The sequence below is a fragment of the Cervus canadensis genome, chromosome 8 (assembly GCF_019320065.1).
Source record: "Cervus canadensis isolate Bull #8, Minnesota chromosome 8, ASM1932006v1, whole genome shotgun sequence".
Lineage (NCBI taxonomy): Eukaryota > Metazoa > Chordata > Mammalia > Artiodactyla > Cervidae > Cervus > Cervus canadensis.
The window spans coordinates 56,473,785-56,490,657 of NC_057393.1; the positions used below are offsets into that span (position 1 = coordinate 56,473,785).

At 46.7% G+C, this 16,873-nt stretch overlaps 1 protein-coding gene across 1 annotated transcript in view; it reads right to left on the bottom strand.

Moving 5' to 3' along the window:
* The window catches only part of CHAT (choline O-acetyltransferase), a 58,959-nt gene that overhangs the window by 29,152 nt on the left and 12,934 nt on the right, over positions 1–16,873 (bottom strand). The window contains exons 6-7 of the mRNA XM_043476079.1: positions 13,885–14,065; positions 11,819–11,996 (exon numbers count right to left, since the gene is read on the bottom strand). Coding sequence (XP_043332014.1) covers positions 11,819–11,996; positions 13,885–14,065 — 359 coding nt within the window. The remainder of the gene's footprint in view (positions 1–11,818; positions 11,997–13,884; positions 14,066–16,873) is intronic.

Below are 16,873 nucleotides of genomic sequence, written 5' to 3' on the forward strand. Positions count from 1 at the left end.
AAACAAGAAAAAAGTCAAATAAATAACCTAACTCACACCTAAAAGCAATTAGAGAAGGAAGAAAATGAAGAACCCAGGTTAGTTGAAGGAGAAGGAAAAGTCTTAAAAATTAGGGCAGAAAGAATGCAACCAAAGAAACTAAAGAGACCATGCAAAAATCAGCAAAGCTAAAAGCTGGTTTTTTGCAAAGATAAACAAAATTGACAAACCATTAAAAAGACTCATTAAGAAACAAAGGGAGAAGAATCAAATCAACAAAATTAAAAATGAAAATGGAGAGATCACAACAGACAACACTGAAATACAAAGGATCATAAGAGATTACTACCAGCAGCTCTATGCCAATAAAATGGACAACTTGGAAGAAATGGACAAATTCCTAGAAAAGTATAACTTTCCAAAACTGAACCAGGAAGAAATAGAAGATCTAACAGACCCATCACAAGCAAAGGAAATTCAAAAACTGAACCAGAAATCTTCTCCAGCAAAACAAAAGCCCAGGACCAGATGCTTCCACAGCTGAATTCTACCAAAAATTTAGAGAAGAGCTAACACCTATCTTACTCAAACTCTTCCAGAAAATTGCAGATGAAGGTAAGCTTCCAAACTCATTCTATGAGGCCACCATCACCCTAATTCCAAAACCAGATAAAGATGCCATAAAAAAAGAAAACTACAGGCCAATATCACTGATGAACATAGATGCAAAAATCCTTACCAAAATTCTAGCAAACAGAATCCAAAGACATATTTAAAAAATCATACACCATGACCAAGTGGGCTTTATCCCAGGAATGCAAGGATTCTTTAATATCTGCAAATCAATCAATGTAATACACCACATTAACAAATTGAAAGATAAAAACCATATGATTATCTCAATAGATGCAGAGAAAGCCTTTGACAAAATTCAACACTCATTTATGATTAAAACTCTCCAGAAAGCAGGAATAGAAGGAACATACCTCAACATAATAAAAGCTATATATGACAAACCCAAAGCAAGCATCACCCTCAATGGTGAAAAATTGAAAGCATTTCCCCTGAAATCAGGAACAAGACAAGGGTGCCCACTCTCACCACTACTATTCAACATAGTGTTGGAAGTTTTGGCCACAGCAATCAGAGCAGAAAAAGAAGTAAAAGGAATCCAGATAGGAAAAGAAGAAGTGAAACTCTCACTGTTTGCAGATGACATGATCCTCTACATAGAAAACCCTAAAGACTCTACCAGAAAATTACTAGAGCTAATCAATGAATATAGTAAAGTTGCAGGATATAAAATTAACACACAGAAATCCCTTGCATTCCTATATACTAACAATGAAAAAACAGAAAGAGAAATTAAGGAAACAATACCATTCACCATTGCAACAAAAAGAATAAAATACTTAGGAGTATATCTACCTAAAGAAACAAAAGACCTATACATAGAAAACTATAAAACACTGATGAAAGAAATCAAAGAGGACACAAACAGATGGAGAAACATACCGTGTTCATGGATTGGAAGAATCAATATTGTCAAAATGGCTATTCTACCCAAAGCAATCTATAGATTCAATGCAATCCCTATTAAGCTACCAACGGTATTTTTCACAGAACTAGAACAAACAATTTCTCAATTTGTATGGAAATACAAAAAACCTCGAATAGCCAAAGTAATCTTGAGAAAGAAGAATGGAACTGGGGGAATCAACCTGCCTGACTTCAGACTCTACTACAAAGCCACAGTCATCAAGACAGTATGGTACTGGCACAAAGACAGAAATATAGATCAATGGAACAGAATAGAAAGCCCAGAGATAAATCCACGAACCTATGGACACCTTATCTTTGACAAAGGAGGCAAGGATATACAATGGAAAAAAGACAACCTCTTTAACAAGTGGTGCTGGGAAAACTGGTCAACCACTTGTAAAAGAATGAAACTAGAACACTTTCTAACACCATACACAAAAATAAACTCAAAATGGATTAAAGATCTAAATGTAAGACCAGAAACTATAAAACTCCTAGAGGAGAACATAGGCAAAACACTCTCTGACATAAATCACAGCTGGATCCTCTATGACCCACCTCCCAGAATATTGGAAATAAAAGCAAAAATTAAACAAATGGGACCTAATGAAACTTAAAAGCTTTTGCACAACAAAGGAAACTATAAGTAAGGTGAAAAGACAGCCCTCAGATTGGGAGAAAATAATAGCAAATGAAGAAACAGACAAAGGATTAATCTCAAAAATATACAAGCAACTCTTGAAGCTCAATTCCAGAAAAATAAATGACCCAATCAAAAAATGGGCCAAAGAACTAAACAGACATTTTTCCAAAGAAGACATACAGATGGCTAACAAACACATGAAAAGATGCTCAACATCACTCATCATCAGAGAAATGCAAATCAAAACCTCAGTGAGGTACCATTACATGCCAGTCAGGATGGCTGCTATCCAAAAGTCTACAAGCAATAAATGTTGGAGAGGGTGTGGAGAAAAGGGAACCCTCTTACACTGTTGGTGGGAATGCAAACTAGTACAGCCGCTATGGAGAACAGTGTGGAGATTTATTAAAAAACTGGAAATAGAACTGCCATATGACCCAGCAATCCCACTTCTGGGCATACACACTGAGGAAACCAGATCTGAAAGAGACACGTGCACCCCAATGTTCATCGCAGCACTGTTTATAATAGCCAGGACATGGAAGCAACCTAGATGCCCATCAGCAGACGAATGGATAAGGAAGCTGTGGTACATATACACCATGAAATATTACTCAGCCATTAAAAAGAATTCATTTGAATCAGTTCTAATGAGATGGATGAAACTGGAGCCCATTATACAGAGTGAAGTAAGCCAGAAAGATAAGAACATTACAGCATACTAACACATATATATGGAATTTAGAAAGATGGTAACGATAACCCTATATGCAAAACAGAAAAAGAGACACAGATGTACAGAACAGACTTTTGGACTCTGTGGGAGAAGGCGAGGGTGGGATGTTTCGAGAGAACAGCATCGAAACATGTACATTATCTAGGGTGAAACAGATCACCAGCCCAGGTTGGATGCATGAGACAAGTGCTCAGGCCTGGTGCACTGGGAAGACCCAGAGGGATTGGGTAGAGAGGGAGGTGGGAGGGGGGATCAGGATGGGGAATACATGTAAATCCATGGCTGATTCATGTCAATGTATGACAGACCCACTGCGGTATTGTAAAGTGATTAGCCTCCAACTAATAAAAATAAATGAAAAAAAAAAAAAAAGAAGATGAAAAGATAAGCCCAGATTGGGAGAAAATATAAAGCCACATATCCAATAAAAGGTTAGTAAAGAATATATAAGCAGTTCTCAGAACTCACAGTAAAAAAAAAAAATCCAAAACCCGAAACCTAAAGCCCTAAACAATCCAATTAGAAAATGAGCAGAAGACATGAAATGATATTTCCCAAAAGATGAGATATAGAGGGAAAATTAGCACATGAAAAAATGTTCAACATCATAAGTCATTAGAGAAATGTAAATTACAACCACAATAAAATCACTGCACACCTATCAGAAGGTAATAATAAAAATAAAAAATAGTGACAATGAAAAGAAACTAGATCATTCATACATTGCTGATGGAAAAGTAAAATGGTACAGTCACTCTAAAAAATACTTTAGCGGTTTCCTGTAAAACGAAGCATGCAAATATCATATGACCTAGCAATTTCATTCCTGAACATTTTCTTTGAAACAAAAACTTATGATCACACAAAAACCTATGCATATATTCACAGTAGCTTTATTTGTAGTAGCCAAAAAGTAGAGACAACTCAGATGTCCTTCAATGGGTAGATGGTTATGTCACTTATGTTGAAACATCCAAATTGTGGAGTACAGAATGAACTATTCACACATACAATAACCAGGATGGACCTCTCCAGAGTATTATACTGAGTAAAAAAGCCAATCTCAGAAAGTTACATGTTGCATGATTCCATTTATATGACATTCTTGAAACAACATCATAGACATGAAGGATGGATTAGTGGTTGCTAGGGATTAAAGAGGGGTGGAGCTGGAGGGAAAGTGGGTACAGCTGTAAGTGGAACACCAGGGGTCCTGTGGGGATGGAAATGTTCTCTATCTTGACTGTATCAACCTCAGTGTCCTGGTTGTGATACTGTAAGATTTGCAAGATGTTACCATTCCCTGCGGGGTGGGGGTGGGGGAGGCGGAACTGTACAAGCATGTTTATTTCAAAGAAGTGCATGTGCGTCTATAATTATCTCCAAAGAAGTTTAATTTAATTTTTTTAAAAAAGAAGTCAGTATCCAAGAACTGCTCTTCCCTCTGGGTTCCAGCTACCCTTTCCACAAAGAGAGATTTAAAGAGCTATCGTACTTTCAGAATTTCAGAATTAGGGGAGGGGTGGTAAGTGGCGAAAGGCAAGAGATAAAAAAAAACAACAAACCAAAAACCCACAGCCTCTCAGCTGCCTTGAAACCAAATATCACAGTGCTACCCATGAAATGGAAAGTGAGGGCCAGAAAGATGACACAGAGGGAGAAAGGAAAGGGTAGAGGAGTCTGGAGTGTGTCCATGCAGGGCATGTGGCATTTGGGGAGCCTGGGGCAGGCAAAAGAGCTCCCCAGAGTCAGTAAGAGTCAGGGCTCCGCACCGGGACTATAACCATTCAGCCTGAGGCCATGGGCCACTGTCCCTGCCTGCAGGAGCGGTGCCCATCCACACAAGTCCATTTTCAGCTCACTGGATTTTTTCAGGGTGGGTTTGGGCTTGGGAGAACATCCCCAGAGTGTTTCCCTGAATCTAATAAGAGGTATCCTTAGTGCTTGCCCTCTGTGCAACAGGCACGGAACACCAGCTTTGCATTCCACAGATGGGCTGCCATCTCCCCATCCTGGCCTAAGGAGCCAGACTCCAGAACAGCAGCAAGGGGCCAGTCAAGCCCAGACCTCTCGCCCTGGACCACAGGCCTCTCCCTGTCTGGCTATTCTCAACCAGGAAAGCCTTCACGCTTCCACTGTGAGAGGGAGGGGTTGGCCCAAAGAAAGAAAACAGCATTCAGGCTCAAGAGCCAGGAGATATTTCTGGGGCAATTAAATCAGAGAGGCTGTTATTGCTAATGTGTAATTGGTTTTAAAATCAGCAGGCTTGCCTATCTCTGGATGACAATATTTAAAGAGCAAGACGCCCCATCCCGAGTGGGTCTTGTAAACCATGACCGAAGAGGCCCTCTGCAGACACAGCAACCTTCTGTCAGTTCCCTCCTTGAAAGCTGTGGCTTAGCTCTAATTGGCTGCTGGGAATAAATATTTACGGGACTGTGCAAACGGAGGCATCTGCTTCCAAAGTCTGTTCACAGGATCTCCACTGCACCGGGGCAGGCGAGCCAGCAGAGGGGCGGATCTCCTAGCTGGTGATCCTTTTCCTACAAATTGACAAGTGCTGTAGTCATCCAGACTCAGGGCTGGATGTCTAATTAAATTTCTAGACCAGGATAACGGTGTTGGCTCCTCCTGGGTTCAGGAAGGCCATAGCTCCACTTTGGGTGGGGAGGGAGGTCCTGAGAGGATGCACACAGCTCTCCTGAGGTCCAAATCTCACCCTTGAGTGCCAGGCCCTGAAGATGCAGGTTGGGGAGACAGACGTTCCCTGGTCACTCCCAGCTCCACCACCCTCCACCTAAGAGTGGGAACTACCTCAACCTGTGGGAGACATAACCTCCTCTGTTCCATGGGGGTGCAAGTCTCACCTTATAGGCTATTATAAAGACTTGCAGCAACAAGGGACAGAAAGCACCCAGGACAGGGCCCAGCAATAAGGGGAACCTCCATGCATGGTGGCTGCTAACATCTGAATAAGTGGGTTCCAACCTGGACTGTACCTGAGGGTGCTTTAATAATATATATTCCTTAGCCTCATTCCAATGCCACTGGAAAATCACCAGGACCCAAGAATCTGGTTTGGTTTTTCTGATTTTTTTTGGTTTTTTTGAGCTCTCTAGATGACCCTCATATTGTTAACTAGCCTCAGCCACACTGACCTCAACCCACCTTGGTTTAGCCTCAAGTCTTACTTGGCACAGGAAGTCCTCGTGAATCATGAGATATAGAGTGGTGAGGCCCCCAAATTCCCACAGGGCTCCTAAGGGAGACCTTCCCTTTGGTTTTATCCTGTCTACTCTTGTCCTGACGATTCTGTTTATTCTAGTCTTCCCAGCAAGATGGCAAATCCCAGGGGTAGAGACAGTCCCCGCAGATCTTGTAGCCCTCAGCCCCCCAGGAGGGCCCTTGATGTGAACTGTGCCCCACTGGCGATTCCTGGACCTCCATGAGCTCTACCCTTTCAATGTCCTGGGCAGAGGGTCGGGCTGGGCAGCCTGGAAGCTTACAGAGGGGGCCAAGCTGGTTGGGGGATCAGGGACCATCACTGGAAGGAGAGCGGGTTGATGCAATCAACCGCCCCTGTGGGTCTCAGCTGACCCTGTGGAAATTCTCGGGGGAATTTTGTCTGAGCTCAGGCTCCCTGGTGCAGGCATCCACCAGGACAAGTGGAGCTCAGCTTGGCTGAAACTTCCTACTGCAGAATGCCAGCCTGGGCCCAGTGCCCATGGACACTGGTCTCTGCCGGGGTCTCTGGAAGGGAGGTAGAGACCTTGGGACTTCAGCTGAGATACCCTGGAAAGCTCAACCCATTTTCCGGTGTTGGTGGCGGTTCTCCTGTGTGCCAGAAAGACCTCCGGCCTCACCACAGTCAGCAGCTGCTCCTGGAACTAGGAGAGAGAGGGGCTTCCCAGAGGTTAGTGCTCTGGGAGCGTCATTTGCAGTGACAGCCGCCCTCCCCAGCGCTCCCACCCCCTGCTGCTCCAGGGTCCCCTGGGTGGACCTGGTCCTCCCCTGCTCTCCTCTCCTCCTTCCTGGACTCTTCACAGTGCTTGACTGGCTCTCCCCTTGCCTTGTTAACCTTCTCTGAAAGTGTTCTGTTCACCTTTTGCCTCAACTGAAGGGTGCCCCCTCTGAGGGCCCACTTCCTTGCACCCTCTCCTAAGGGACTGTCATCTTCCCTCACACTCAGCCCAGCACCAGATGGGTCGGGGGCATCCCCTCCCAGCTCCTAAATGACTCCGCCTCCCCTCTGGCTTTCTCTTTGGAGCTGCAGCCGTTAGGCTTTCATCCTCCCCGCCACGCGTTATCCTCATTGCTTATCCACTGACCTCCTCACAATGCCCAACCACCAGGACCTGGCTCACACTCTTCTTCCCCATCACCACTCCGGTCATCCTTTCAGTAACTTGAACATCCCTGTGCGTGACCCGGCTGGCACCCTCCTCTCTCAGCCCCTTGACCTCTCACCATTGACAGTCTAACCTCAGCACCCACTCCTACCACCACATCTGGAGGCATATCACGACCAGGACCCAACCCCCTCTGGAGCATCAGCTCAAGCTTCCCACACCTTGACCACACTCTGACTCCTGCTTCACACACTCTGTTAACTCCCACTGCAGCACGTCTCACTGACATCTCCAGGACCCTTCAGCCCCACTGCCTATTTCCACTCTCCACCACCCACCCCCGTCTTTCACTTCCCTCCTGCAATGGGCTAAACTGTGTCCCCCCAGAAAAATCCCTAAGTTGAAGTCTAACCCCTGTTCCAGGGACTGTATTTGGAGATGGGGGTCTTTATACAGGTAATTAAAATGAGGTCACTGGGGTGGGACTCTAATCCAACATGACTGGTGTCCTTGTAAGAAAAAGAGATGAGGACACAGACATCCTTGCACATAGAGGGAAGACAATGTAAAGATACAGGGAGGAGACAGCCATCCTGGTCAAGGAGAAAGGCCTCAGAAGAAACCCCTCTGTTGACACCTTGACCTTGGACTTCTAGGCTCTGGAAGTGGGAGAAGATAAATGGCTATTGTCTAAGCCCCACAAGGGTGTAGTAGGTTGTTGCGGCAGCCTGAGCAGACTAACGCACCTGCTTAGTTCAGATTCCAGCACTCTAACCATTCCCCTCCACACCCGCCTTCTCTCCCTGAGTTATGCTCACTGACCTTGGTTGAACTCAGCAACCCACCTTCTCCTTACCTGAACCTCAGCACCTCAACACTGTGTGTGAGGGAGAGGGGGGATTGCAAAACAATGCTAAAGTATATTGTTTCTTCTAAAGTGAACGGCCCTCAAATATGAGCTCAATACAGTCCATGAATCTTAGTAAGTTTCCTGAGTAGGCTGTCTTTCTCACATCCCATGAGGCTCTATCATACATTCTCTTCTGCCTCCAGAATCCCACCCTCACCATGGCTCTGCTGACCTGAGGCCAGGTTTCCTTGTATCAGTCAAAGGTTTCTGATTCTCTGTGCTCCATCTCCTTTTGCCTTTGCAAGAATTCCACCTCTCTGTTTGTCTCCTCTCTCCTCACTAACAATTTCACTTACTGGATTACTTCCATGCACTTGCCTCTCCTACTAAAAACACTTCCCTTGACCCCCATCCTCTTCCAACTACTCCCATTTTTCTGCTCCTTCTAGTACCGAAAGGTCTGAAAAGAACCATCCACCCTTAACTGATTCTACTCAGTGACTGTCTCATTAACAGTTTCTTCCTACAGTTGGATGGCCTCCATCACCATACACCTTCCCCCTGTCGAGTACTCTGGCCTGACTTTGGTGAAGGTCATGGCTGACTTAGGGCTGCCAAGCCCAGAGTCTCCTCTCTGTCCCATTCTCCCAAGAGTTCTCAGCAGCATCCAACATAGTTGGCGGCTCTCTCCTTCCCTCTTGGATCTTTGTGACTCATCTCCTGGTTTCGTCTTGACTTCACAGGCTGCTCTTTCTCCATCCCCTTTGCATCTTTTTCTACTTGACCTCCAAGGCCCCATCTTCCGTTTCTAGATGATCTCATCAAGGTCCATGACTTTAAATATCACTTCTGTGCTGATGGCTCTCAAATTTATATCTCTGTACCGACCTCTCCCTTGAGCTCCAGACACATAGATCTAACTTGACGTCTCTACTTAGATGACTCAAGGCGTCTCAGCCCTAATACACTGGGAAAGGACTTCTCCCTCCCTGTTGCATCACTTTCCTCACCTGGTTCTCATCTCAGTGAATGGTACCACCATCTACGCAGTTGCTCACATCAAAAACCTAGGACTCCCCTGTGTCCACAAGTCCGTTCTCTACATCTGTGTCTCTATTCTTGCCCTGCAAATAGGTTCATCAATACCGTTTTTCTAAGAGGAGGGTGGGATGAATTAAGAAAGTAGCACTGACATATAAACACTATGATGTGTAAAATAGATAGCTAGTGGGAAGCTGTTGTATAGACAGGAAACTCAGCTCCGCGCTCTGTGATGACCTAGAGGGGTGGGATGGAGAGGGTGGGAGGCAGGCTCAAGAGGAAGCAGATGTATACATATATATAGCTGACTCACTTTTGTTGTACAGCAGAAACTAACATAATATTGTAAACTATACTCCAATAAAATAAATAAATTTCTAATAAACTTATTTAAAAAAAGAAAAGCCTAGGACTCTTGCTCATTCCTCTTTTCCTTATTGTTGCTTCTACTTTGAAACTTCTCTAGACCCCACCCATGTCTCTCCATCTTTCCATCTTCACTCTCAACTCTAGCCCAAGCTGCTTTAATCTTTCACTTTGACACTCAAATCATTTCCTAAGTGGTTTCCCCGTTTTCCTTCCGTTGGAAGGGGCGCTCCAGAGAGGCAAGCTCAGTGAAGGATCAGATTCCGCTGTGCAGATGACACAGTCAGTGCTAACTGGATTAATTAGATTTTCAGAGCGAAGCCGTGTGTGTACCTCCCTCCTTTCTGTCATGCTTCCTTTAGAAACAGCACTTCCATTCAGAAAGCCAGATCAAGTGCCATTAACAAATTAATTCCGATTAGCGCACCCAGGCACTCAGACCCCAAGGCAATCCTGGTCAGTCGTGCAGGGTGATGGCTTGGGCCTGGCCTGCTAATAAAGTGGGAAGCCTACTGGAAGCAGAGGCAATTCTTCTGATGCCTGTCTCTGTCCCTAGAGGGGAGAAGAGTAGGATTTGATTACACCATAGTCTCCTGAGGGAATTAACTCACTTTCAAATTATAAGTTATTAATTCTCCCACATGGCCATTAGGTTGGTAAGAACAGGATCACCTCTGGCACCTACCTGTGACCCACAGAGCCTCCAATTTAAGACCAAGCACTTGAAGGTGCCCAAGAATTGAATGAAAGAGAATTGTTTTGTAAGTGGGAAATAAGTCTGGGGCCCAGTATCCTTAATAGTCCTTCATTCCTTTATTTAACAAGCATGATTGGGGATTAACTGTGTTTGGGACAGCAGATTCAGCAGTTAAGCCAGGTAAGGCCCCTGTCCTCCTGGGTCTTACAGACTTGGGTGGCGGTGGGGGAAAGGGACAGATAATCAGCATGAATCAAACAGACAAAAAAATTGACTTCAAAGAGTAAGAAATGCAACCAAGGTGAAAAACAGGACAAGGGGCAGAGTGTGCTGGGGAGAGGTGGGGGTACTCCAGGAGAGTCTCGGGTGGAACACCTAAGCTGAGCTTAGAACCGTGCAAGGAGCCAGCCAGCCCTGGAAGAAGAGCTTTCTAGGGAGAAGGATGTGCCTGCTGCTGGACAGTCAAGCCCCATCACCTTCTTATTCTCCTAGTACGTCCAGCACAGCCATCTCTGCCAGGCAGACTGCTCTCCTCACGGTACTGGGCCAGTCAGGTATGGCCCTGCTGGGCGGTTGACTTTGCCTGCAGTTGGTCTGCCTGCCTGGACAGTGTCCCTCCCTCCTGTCCCTCTCACTCATGTCACAGGGATTTGTTTTAATTCCCACCTCTTCCCTCAAAGCCTTTCAAAAGCCTCCCAATTAGAAGGGCTCCCTCCCCTCTCTAAAGTCCTGGAGCATTTATTTGGTACCTACTGGCTCTACTGCCTTACATGGGTAGACACTGTATTACTATGTACTTGAATCCATCCCCGATTCCTATCAAGGGGGCTGCTCAGGGCCAAGGGCTCCATCCTCTTTGTCCCTTACACACCCCAGGCCTAGCCCAGGTCCTCAGCTTATAGACACTCAAGGACTCTGAATGGTCACCTGGCTGGCACAAAAGCCCAAGAGGCAGATAGAGGCTCAAAGAAGTCCCACTCTTCATCTTGGAACGTGGGCAAGAAAACAAGACTCTCCACCCGGTTCCTGAGAATAGGGCTCACTTTGGGTTTGCAAAGTAGTTTCCAGAAGGACAATTTGAAAAATGTAAGGCCTTTGCTGGATTTCTTATGGGAAAGCTTAGAAACTTTCTTAAGAGCAGCAGCCAGAATAAGGTCAGCTTGAAGATGAAGAATTCTAGTACCAAGAAATCATGTGAAGGAGGCAGCCAATTACCCTTCCAGAGGTGGGCCCTTCCCAAACCCCCACCTGACAGCTCTCCCAGCAACTCATCCCGGAAATGAGCACCTTCCTTGCCCACCAGTAAAACACCACTGCTTCACTGCAGCTGGCCTTCCTTCAACTCAAAATCTTGCCCCCCCACCCCATACGCCCAGACATCCTCGGATTCCAGGGCTAGGCAGCCTCACCCAGAAAGTCAGCATGCCTTCAGATGAATTACAAGGGTACAAAAGGTGCCTTCAGCTGACCGCAGGCCAACTGGGTCCTGGGCTGGAAGGAGGCCTGAGCTTCCCATGCTATGGCAAATGTGGATGAGGTACACCCCTGGAGGGAGGGAGGCCAATGGGCGTGAGGATGAGATGAGCATGGAGACGTGCTGGGCGCTGCTGCTAACCTTTCATGAGGACCGTCCTGGCCTCAGTCCACTCGCTCCTCCCGTCTGATGTCAGCAGGCCGATTGGAGGCAAGCGTTCATCCTCGTTGGAAGCCATTCTGACTATCTTTCTCAACTGAGTGAACAGATCCCCCTCACTGAGACGGCGGAAATTAATCACAACATCCAAGACAAAGAACTGTGGGGGAAACAGGTCAGAGACGTCACTCAGGGCAGCCCGCCCGAGACGTCAGGCCTGCCCTGCGCCTCCACGTGGGAGCAGGATGCGGGGACACTCGGGCCCCTGTTTCCCAAGGTGCTTGATGGTTCAGAAGAGCCACCATGAGGGGACCAGCCCGACGCTGTCAACCCTGCTGGACTCCAAGCTCTCCCAGATCAAAGAAGGCCAGATCGAACTTAACTAAAGAAAGTTTTTTCTGTAGTTCTTACTTGATGTAAAACCATTATATTTGTGGGAAACAGTGGAAATTGATACATCTGCTTGCTGTTGGAGGGCTGTGTCAATCAAAACTGAAAATGTGCGTGCCCTATGATTCAGTAACTGCTCTTTCTAATGCATACTTTAGTCTAAGGCTTAGAGAAACATATACTTGTGCCCTGAGAGACATATAAAGGAATGTGCATATCAGCCTTGTTTGCAATAGAAAAATGGTAGAGAGAGCCCAAATGTTCTGCAGTAAGGGAATGGTTAAGTAAAACGTGGAGCACCTATCCAATGCATGTCTATCCAGCAGTTAAAAGGAATGAACTAGCTCTAGATACAGCTACAGGGATAGATTTAAAACACACTGGTGAGTGGAGGAAAAAATGGCAGCAAATAATATGCAGAGAAAGATTAAAATGGAAGAACAACACACAAAATGCTCTGTGCGTACATGTGTACCTACATGTACTTGCTTGTGCTCTGTAGGTGAGGCCTGTGAACTGGCACTCAGGAACTTCGAAGCTAGAGCCTCAGCATTGTAAAGGGTTCTATTCATAGTCCCAGGTCAAGATCCCTTCTCTGCTGATTGACATGTGCCTAGCCCCACGCCCTAAGCAGCATAAAGGTGGTTCGTTTCAGCGCAGGAGTCTTGAGAGCATTTCTGGGAGGGATGGATACTATGGTGTGTGTGTGTGGCGGGGAGGGGTGCGCTGGGATATTCTGGGTTTGACTTTTGAATGAAGGTGGAGAAAGCTTCCTGTCCTGTGGCCAGCCAGCTGTCAGGTGGGCTCCCAACTTTGGAACAGCCACCTTCTGACGGCAAACTTAGGGCTCCCAATTTAGACTGAAAATGTCAAATGAGCCTAAGAAGAAAACACTATAGAAAAAATACCAGGGGAGCCCCCAGGTGGGTGTCAAAGTTGGGTTTTAATGAAAACGAACAGCGTTTCATCAGATGAAATATTTATGTGGAGCCTCAGTATATAGAATACACTGTCTGGCATCCCCTGGGCCCCCACAGGCTCTTGTGTTCCCTGGAGCCCAGTCTGAGAACCTGAGCTGCAGGGGGATAGAGCATGGGCTTGTGACACTGGCAGACCGAGGAGTCCTTCTCACCCCTGGACAAGCCACCTAACCTAAGTCTCGTCTCCTCATCTGTCAAATGGAGATCCAAGGCCTCCTCTGCAAGGTCATCCTAAGATCAGATGGGATGAGTATATATACCAGGCCCACCTGGACGTGGATGCCCAGACAGTCAGTCTGTAAGCTGTCCATCTGTGTGTGGTCTCCAGGAAGGCCATGACCTGGGTGACTGCATGTGGAAGGGCTGAAGACATGCTGGGTCTCATTAACGACCCTCAGTCCATCCAGGCAGTTCACTGGACCTGATTTGGCTGGACAAGACTGAAATGGGAACCCACCGAAGGCATCTCGACTGACGACGCTCCTTGTTCTTAAAATCCAACCAGTGGAGAGAAATGGGGCTGACAGAAATCAAGAGACCCCATTTCAGGGCCACCCTGCCCCAGCTCACCCTATGACTCTGGGAGGGGGCTGAATACCCCTGGAGAAGCAGGAAGGGATGAACACATGTGCACCCCTCCCCAGGCCCAAGAAGCTGCAGTAGCAAGGGGCCACTTACCTGGTTGCAGCAGGCCACAATGACGTGCTCCGGCTCGGGCATGACACTGCTCTTCTGGGCCACCAGCGTGTCCTGGGTATGGCCGGGGAGCCGGTAGGAGGAGAAGAGCGCATAGTATTGCTTCATACAGAGCGGCTGCCCTGAGAGCTGGCCCTTGGCACTGTCAGTGGGGATGGAGTGGCTGCAGGGGGAGGGAGGGAAGAGAGGCTGGGAATCAAAATTGGTTCTACTCTAACCTGACGCCAGAACTGCATGATGATGGCCATTCAAGAGTTAGATTCCCATTTTCTAAAGTAGTGGAGCGCCGCAGGGAGACCCTCATGTTCTCTAGCCTCCGTTAGTCTCCCTCACTCCAGCCTCATGTAGGACACATGCAGGTACAGATCTGGCCGCTCTGGGCCTTTGCTGCTGCTGCTCTGCTTGGCACACCTTCACCCTCAGCCCCGCACGCAACTCATCTGTTTAGAAAACTCCCTTCACTCTTTTGAGAGCTTACTCCTTCATCACCTCTTCCAGAAGCCTCCTTTGAGTTCAAGGGGGAAAGCTCTCTTTTTCCTATGATCTCAGCATGTCTCAGGTACTTCCTTCCTTCCTCTTCCTCCCCTATTTCCTCTTCTTCCTCCTTCTCTCTCACTTTCTTTCCCTCTGTCTTTCCTCCTCCTGTTTCACCCTCCCCTCCACATTCCACCTCCCTTTCCTCTTCCTCTTTTTTTTCTCTCTCTCTCTTTCTGCCTCTTTTTCCCTCCCTCCTTCCTTTCTTCCTTCCTTTCAGCCAACAAATGTGACTGAGCACTCTCCTGGACCAGGCACCATTTGAGGATCTGGGGAGGTAGGTGCAAAGAAGACCCGAGTTTCCTGTTCTAGTGGGGCACAGGTCGGGGATAAGTAAGGGAGCAAAGACTATAGGCAGGCAGTAAGATGCGGTGAGGAGTCAGTGACTGGCAGGGCAAGAGGAGTGACCAGGGATGGTCTCACTGAGGATCAGACTCGAGAGCTGAACCCTGGGGTTTGGAGGCAGCCACGAGGTGAGCTGGGGCAGAGTGAGGCCAAGGTGGGCTGGGTGGAGCAGCCCACTGTCCTGCTGCTCCAAGTGTGGGTGTCAGATTGAACTGGAATGACCAGCTGACGACAGGGTGGTTGTGGGACTCCAGGGGGAGCTTTCAGAAACCTGTAACAACTTGACAGAGGACGTTTATATGTGCTGACTCTAACAATAAAACAAGGGGTCTTGTATTTTCTATCTATATGCTGTTTTTCTGCTAATTCAGATGGTGGCTCAGATAGAAAAAAAACTGCCTGCAATTTGGGAGACTTGGATTCGATCCCTGGGTCAGGAAGATCCCCTGGAGTAAGAAATGGCAACCTGCTCCAGTATTCTTGTCTGGAAAATTCCAAGGACAGAGGAGCCTGGTGGGTTACAGTCCATGGGGTTGCAAAGAGTTGGACACGATTGAATGACTAACACTTTCACTCTCAAAAACATTTTACTAAATAAAAACATTTATTGGTCCTTCACCATAGATAGTTTGAGGAACACTGGTCAAGGGTGAAAGGAAGCCAGTTAAAGCTGAGTAAAGAGATGGACAGAGAAGTGGGGAGGCCTGTGGCCTCTTTGGCAGCAGAAGTCGGTACCATTTCACTCTTAGGGCAGTGAAATCCCCGGGAAGGCGAGAGCACTTAGTGGCATGATCTGATCCGCTTTGCTGTCATAACAGCCCTGGTTCTGGGTGGAGAATGGGTGGAAGCCAGTCACGGGAAGGAGGCTGTGGGCTGCTGGGAAGGTGATGGGCCTGGGGAGGGTGATGGGAGTAAGAGGGGGATGTGAGTATGGGTTCTGGAGGGAGCGTGATATCCCTGAGCTTGGACTAGATGAGCAGGTGAGGGAGAAAGATACCATGGGTGACTTACAGGATCCTGGGTTCACCATCGGGGCTGGGTGGCACATTTACTGAGATGGCAGGACAAGGTAACAGGCCTGCTGGGCCATGGGGAGGGGGCCCAAGGGTCCACTGGGGATGACTCAGTTTGCAATGACTAGGAGGCATCCCAGTGGGGATGTCAGGGGGTCAGATACTGGAGTGAGAGGCTCAGAGAGGATGGACACAGTTGTATTTGGTGCTGTTTATGTGTCTGTTTCGCTAGATAGTCTGAGAACCTTTTGAAGACAGGGATGGGGCCTTATTTCCCTTCATCTTTCCAGCATCAATTTGAAAAGTGAAAAAAATCTGCAAACAATAAATGCTGGAGGGAATGTGGAACAAAGGGAACCCTCTTGCACTGCTGGTGGGACTGTAAATTGATATAGCCACTATGGAGAACAGTATGGGGATTTCTTTAAAAACTAAGGATAAAAAACTACCGTATGACCCAGCAATACCACTATTCAGCATATACTCTGAGAAAATTATAATTGAAAAAGACACATGTACTCCAAAGTTCATAGTAGCCTTATTTACAGTAGCTAAGATATGGAAGCAATTCTAGATGTCCATCAACAGATGAGTGGATAAAGAAGATGCGATACATATAAACAATGGAATATTATCAGGCATAAAAAGGAATGAGTTTGAGTCAGTTCTAGTGCGATGGATGAAGTTAGAGCCTGTTATACAGTGTGATGTTAGTAAGAAAAAGAAAATAAATATAGTATATTAACACACATACACAGAATCTAGAAAGATGGTATTGATGAACCTATTGGCAGGGAAGGAACGGAGATGCAGATGTAGAGAACGAACTTATGGACACAGTGGGGGAAGGAGAGAGTGGGACGAATGGAGAAAGTAGCATTGACATATATACTCTACCATGTGTAAAACAGACAAGTGGTGAGAAGCTGCTGCATAACACAGGGAGCCCAGCCCGGTGCTCCATGACGACGCAGAGGGGTGGGATGTGAGTGGGAGGGAGGTGATATATGCATCATTATGGCTGACTTGCATTGTTGTATAGGAGAAACCTACACAATATTGTAAAGCAGTTTTCTTCC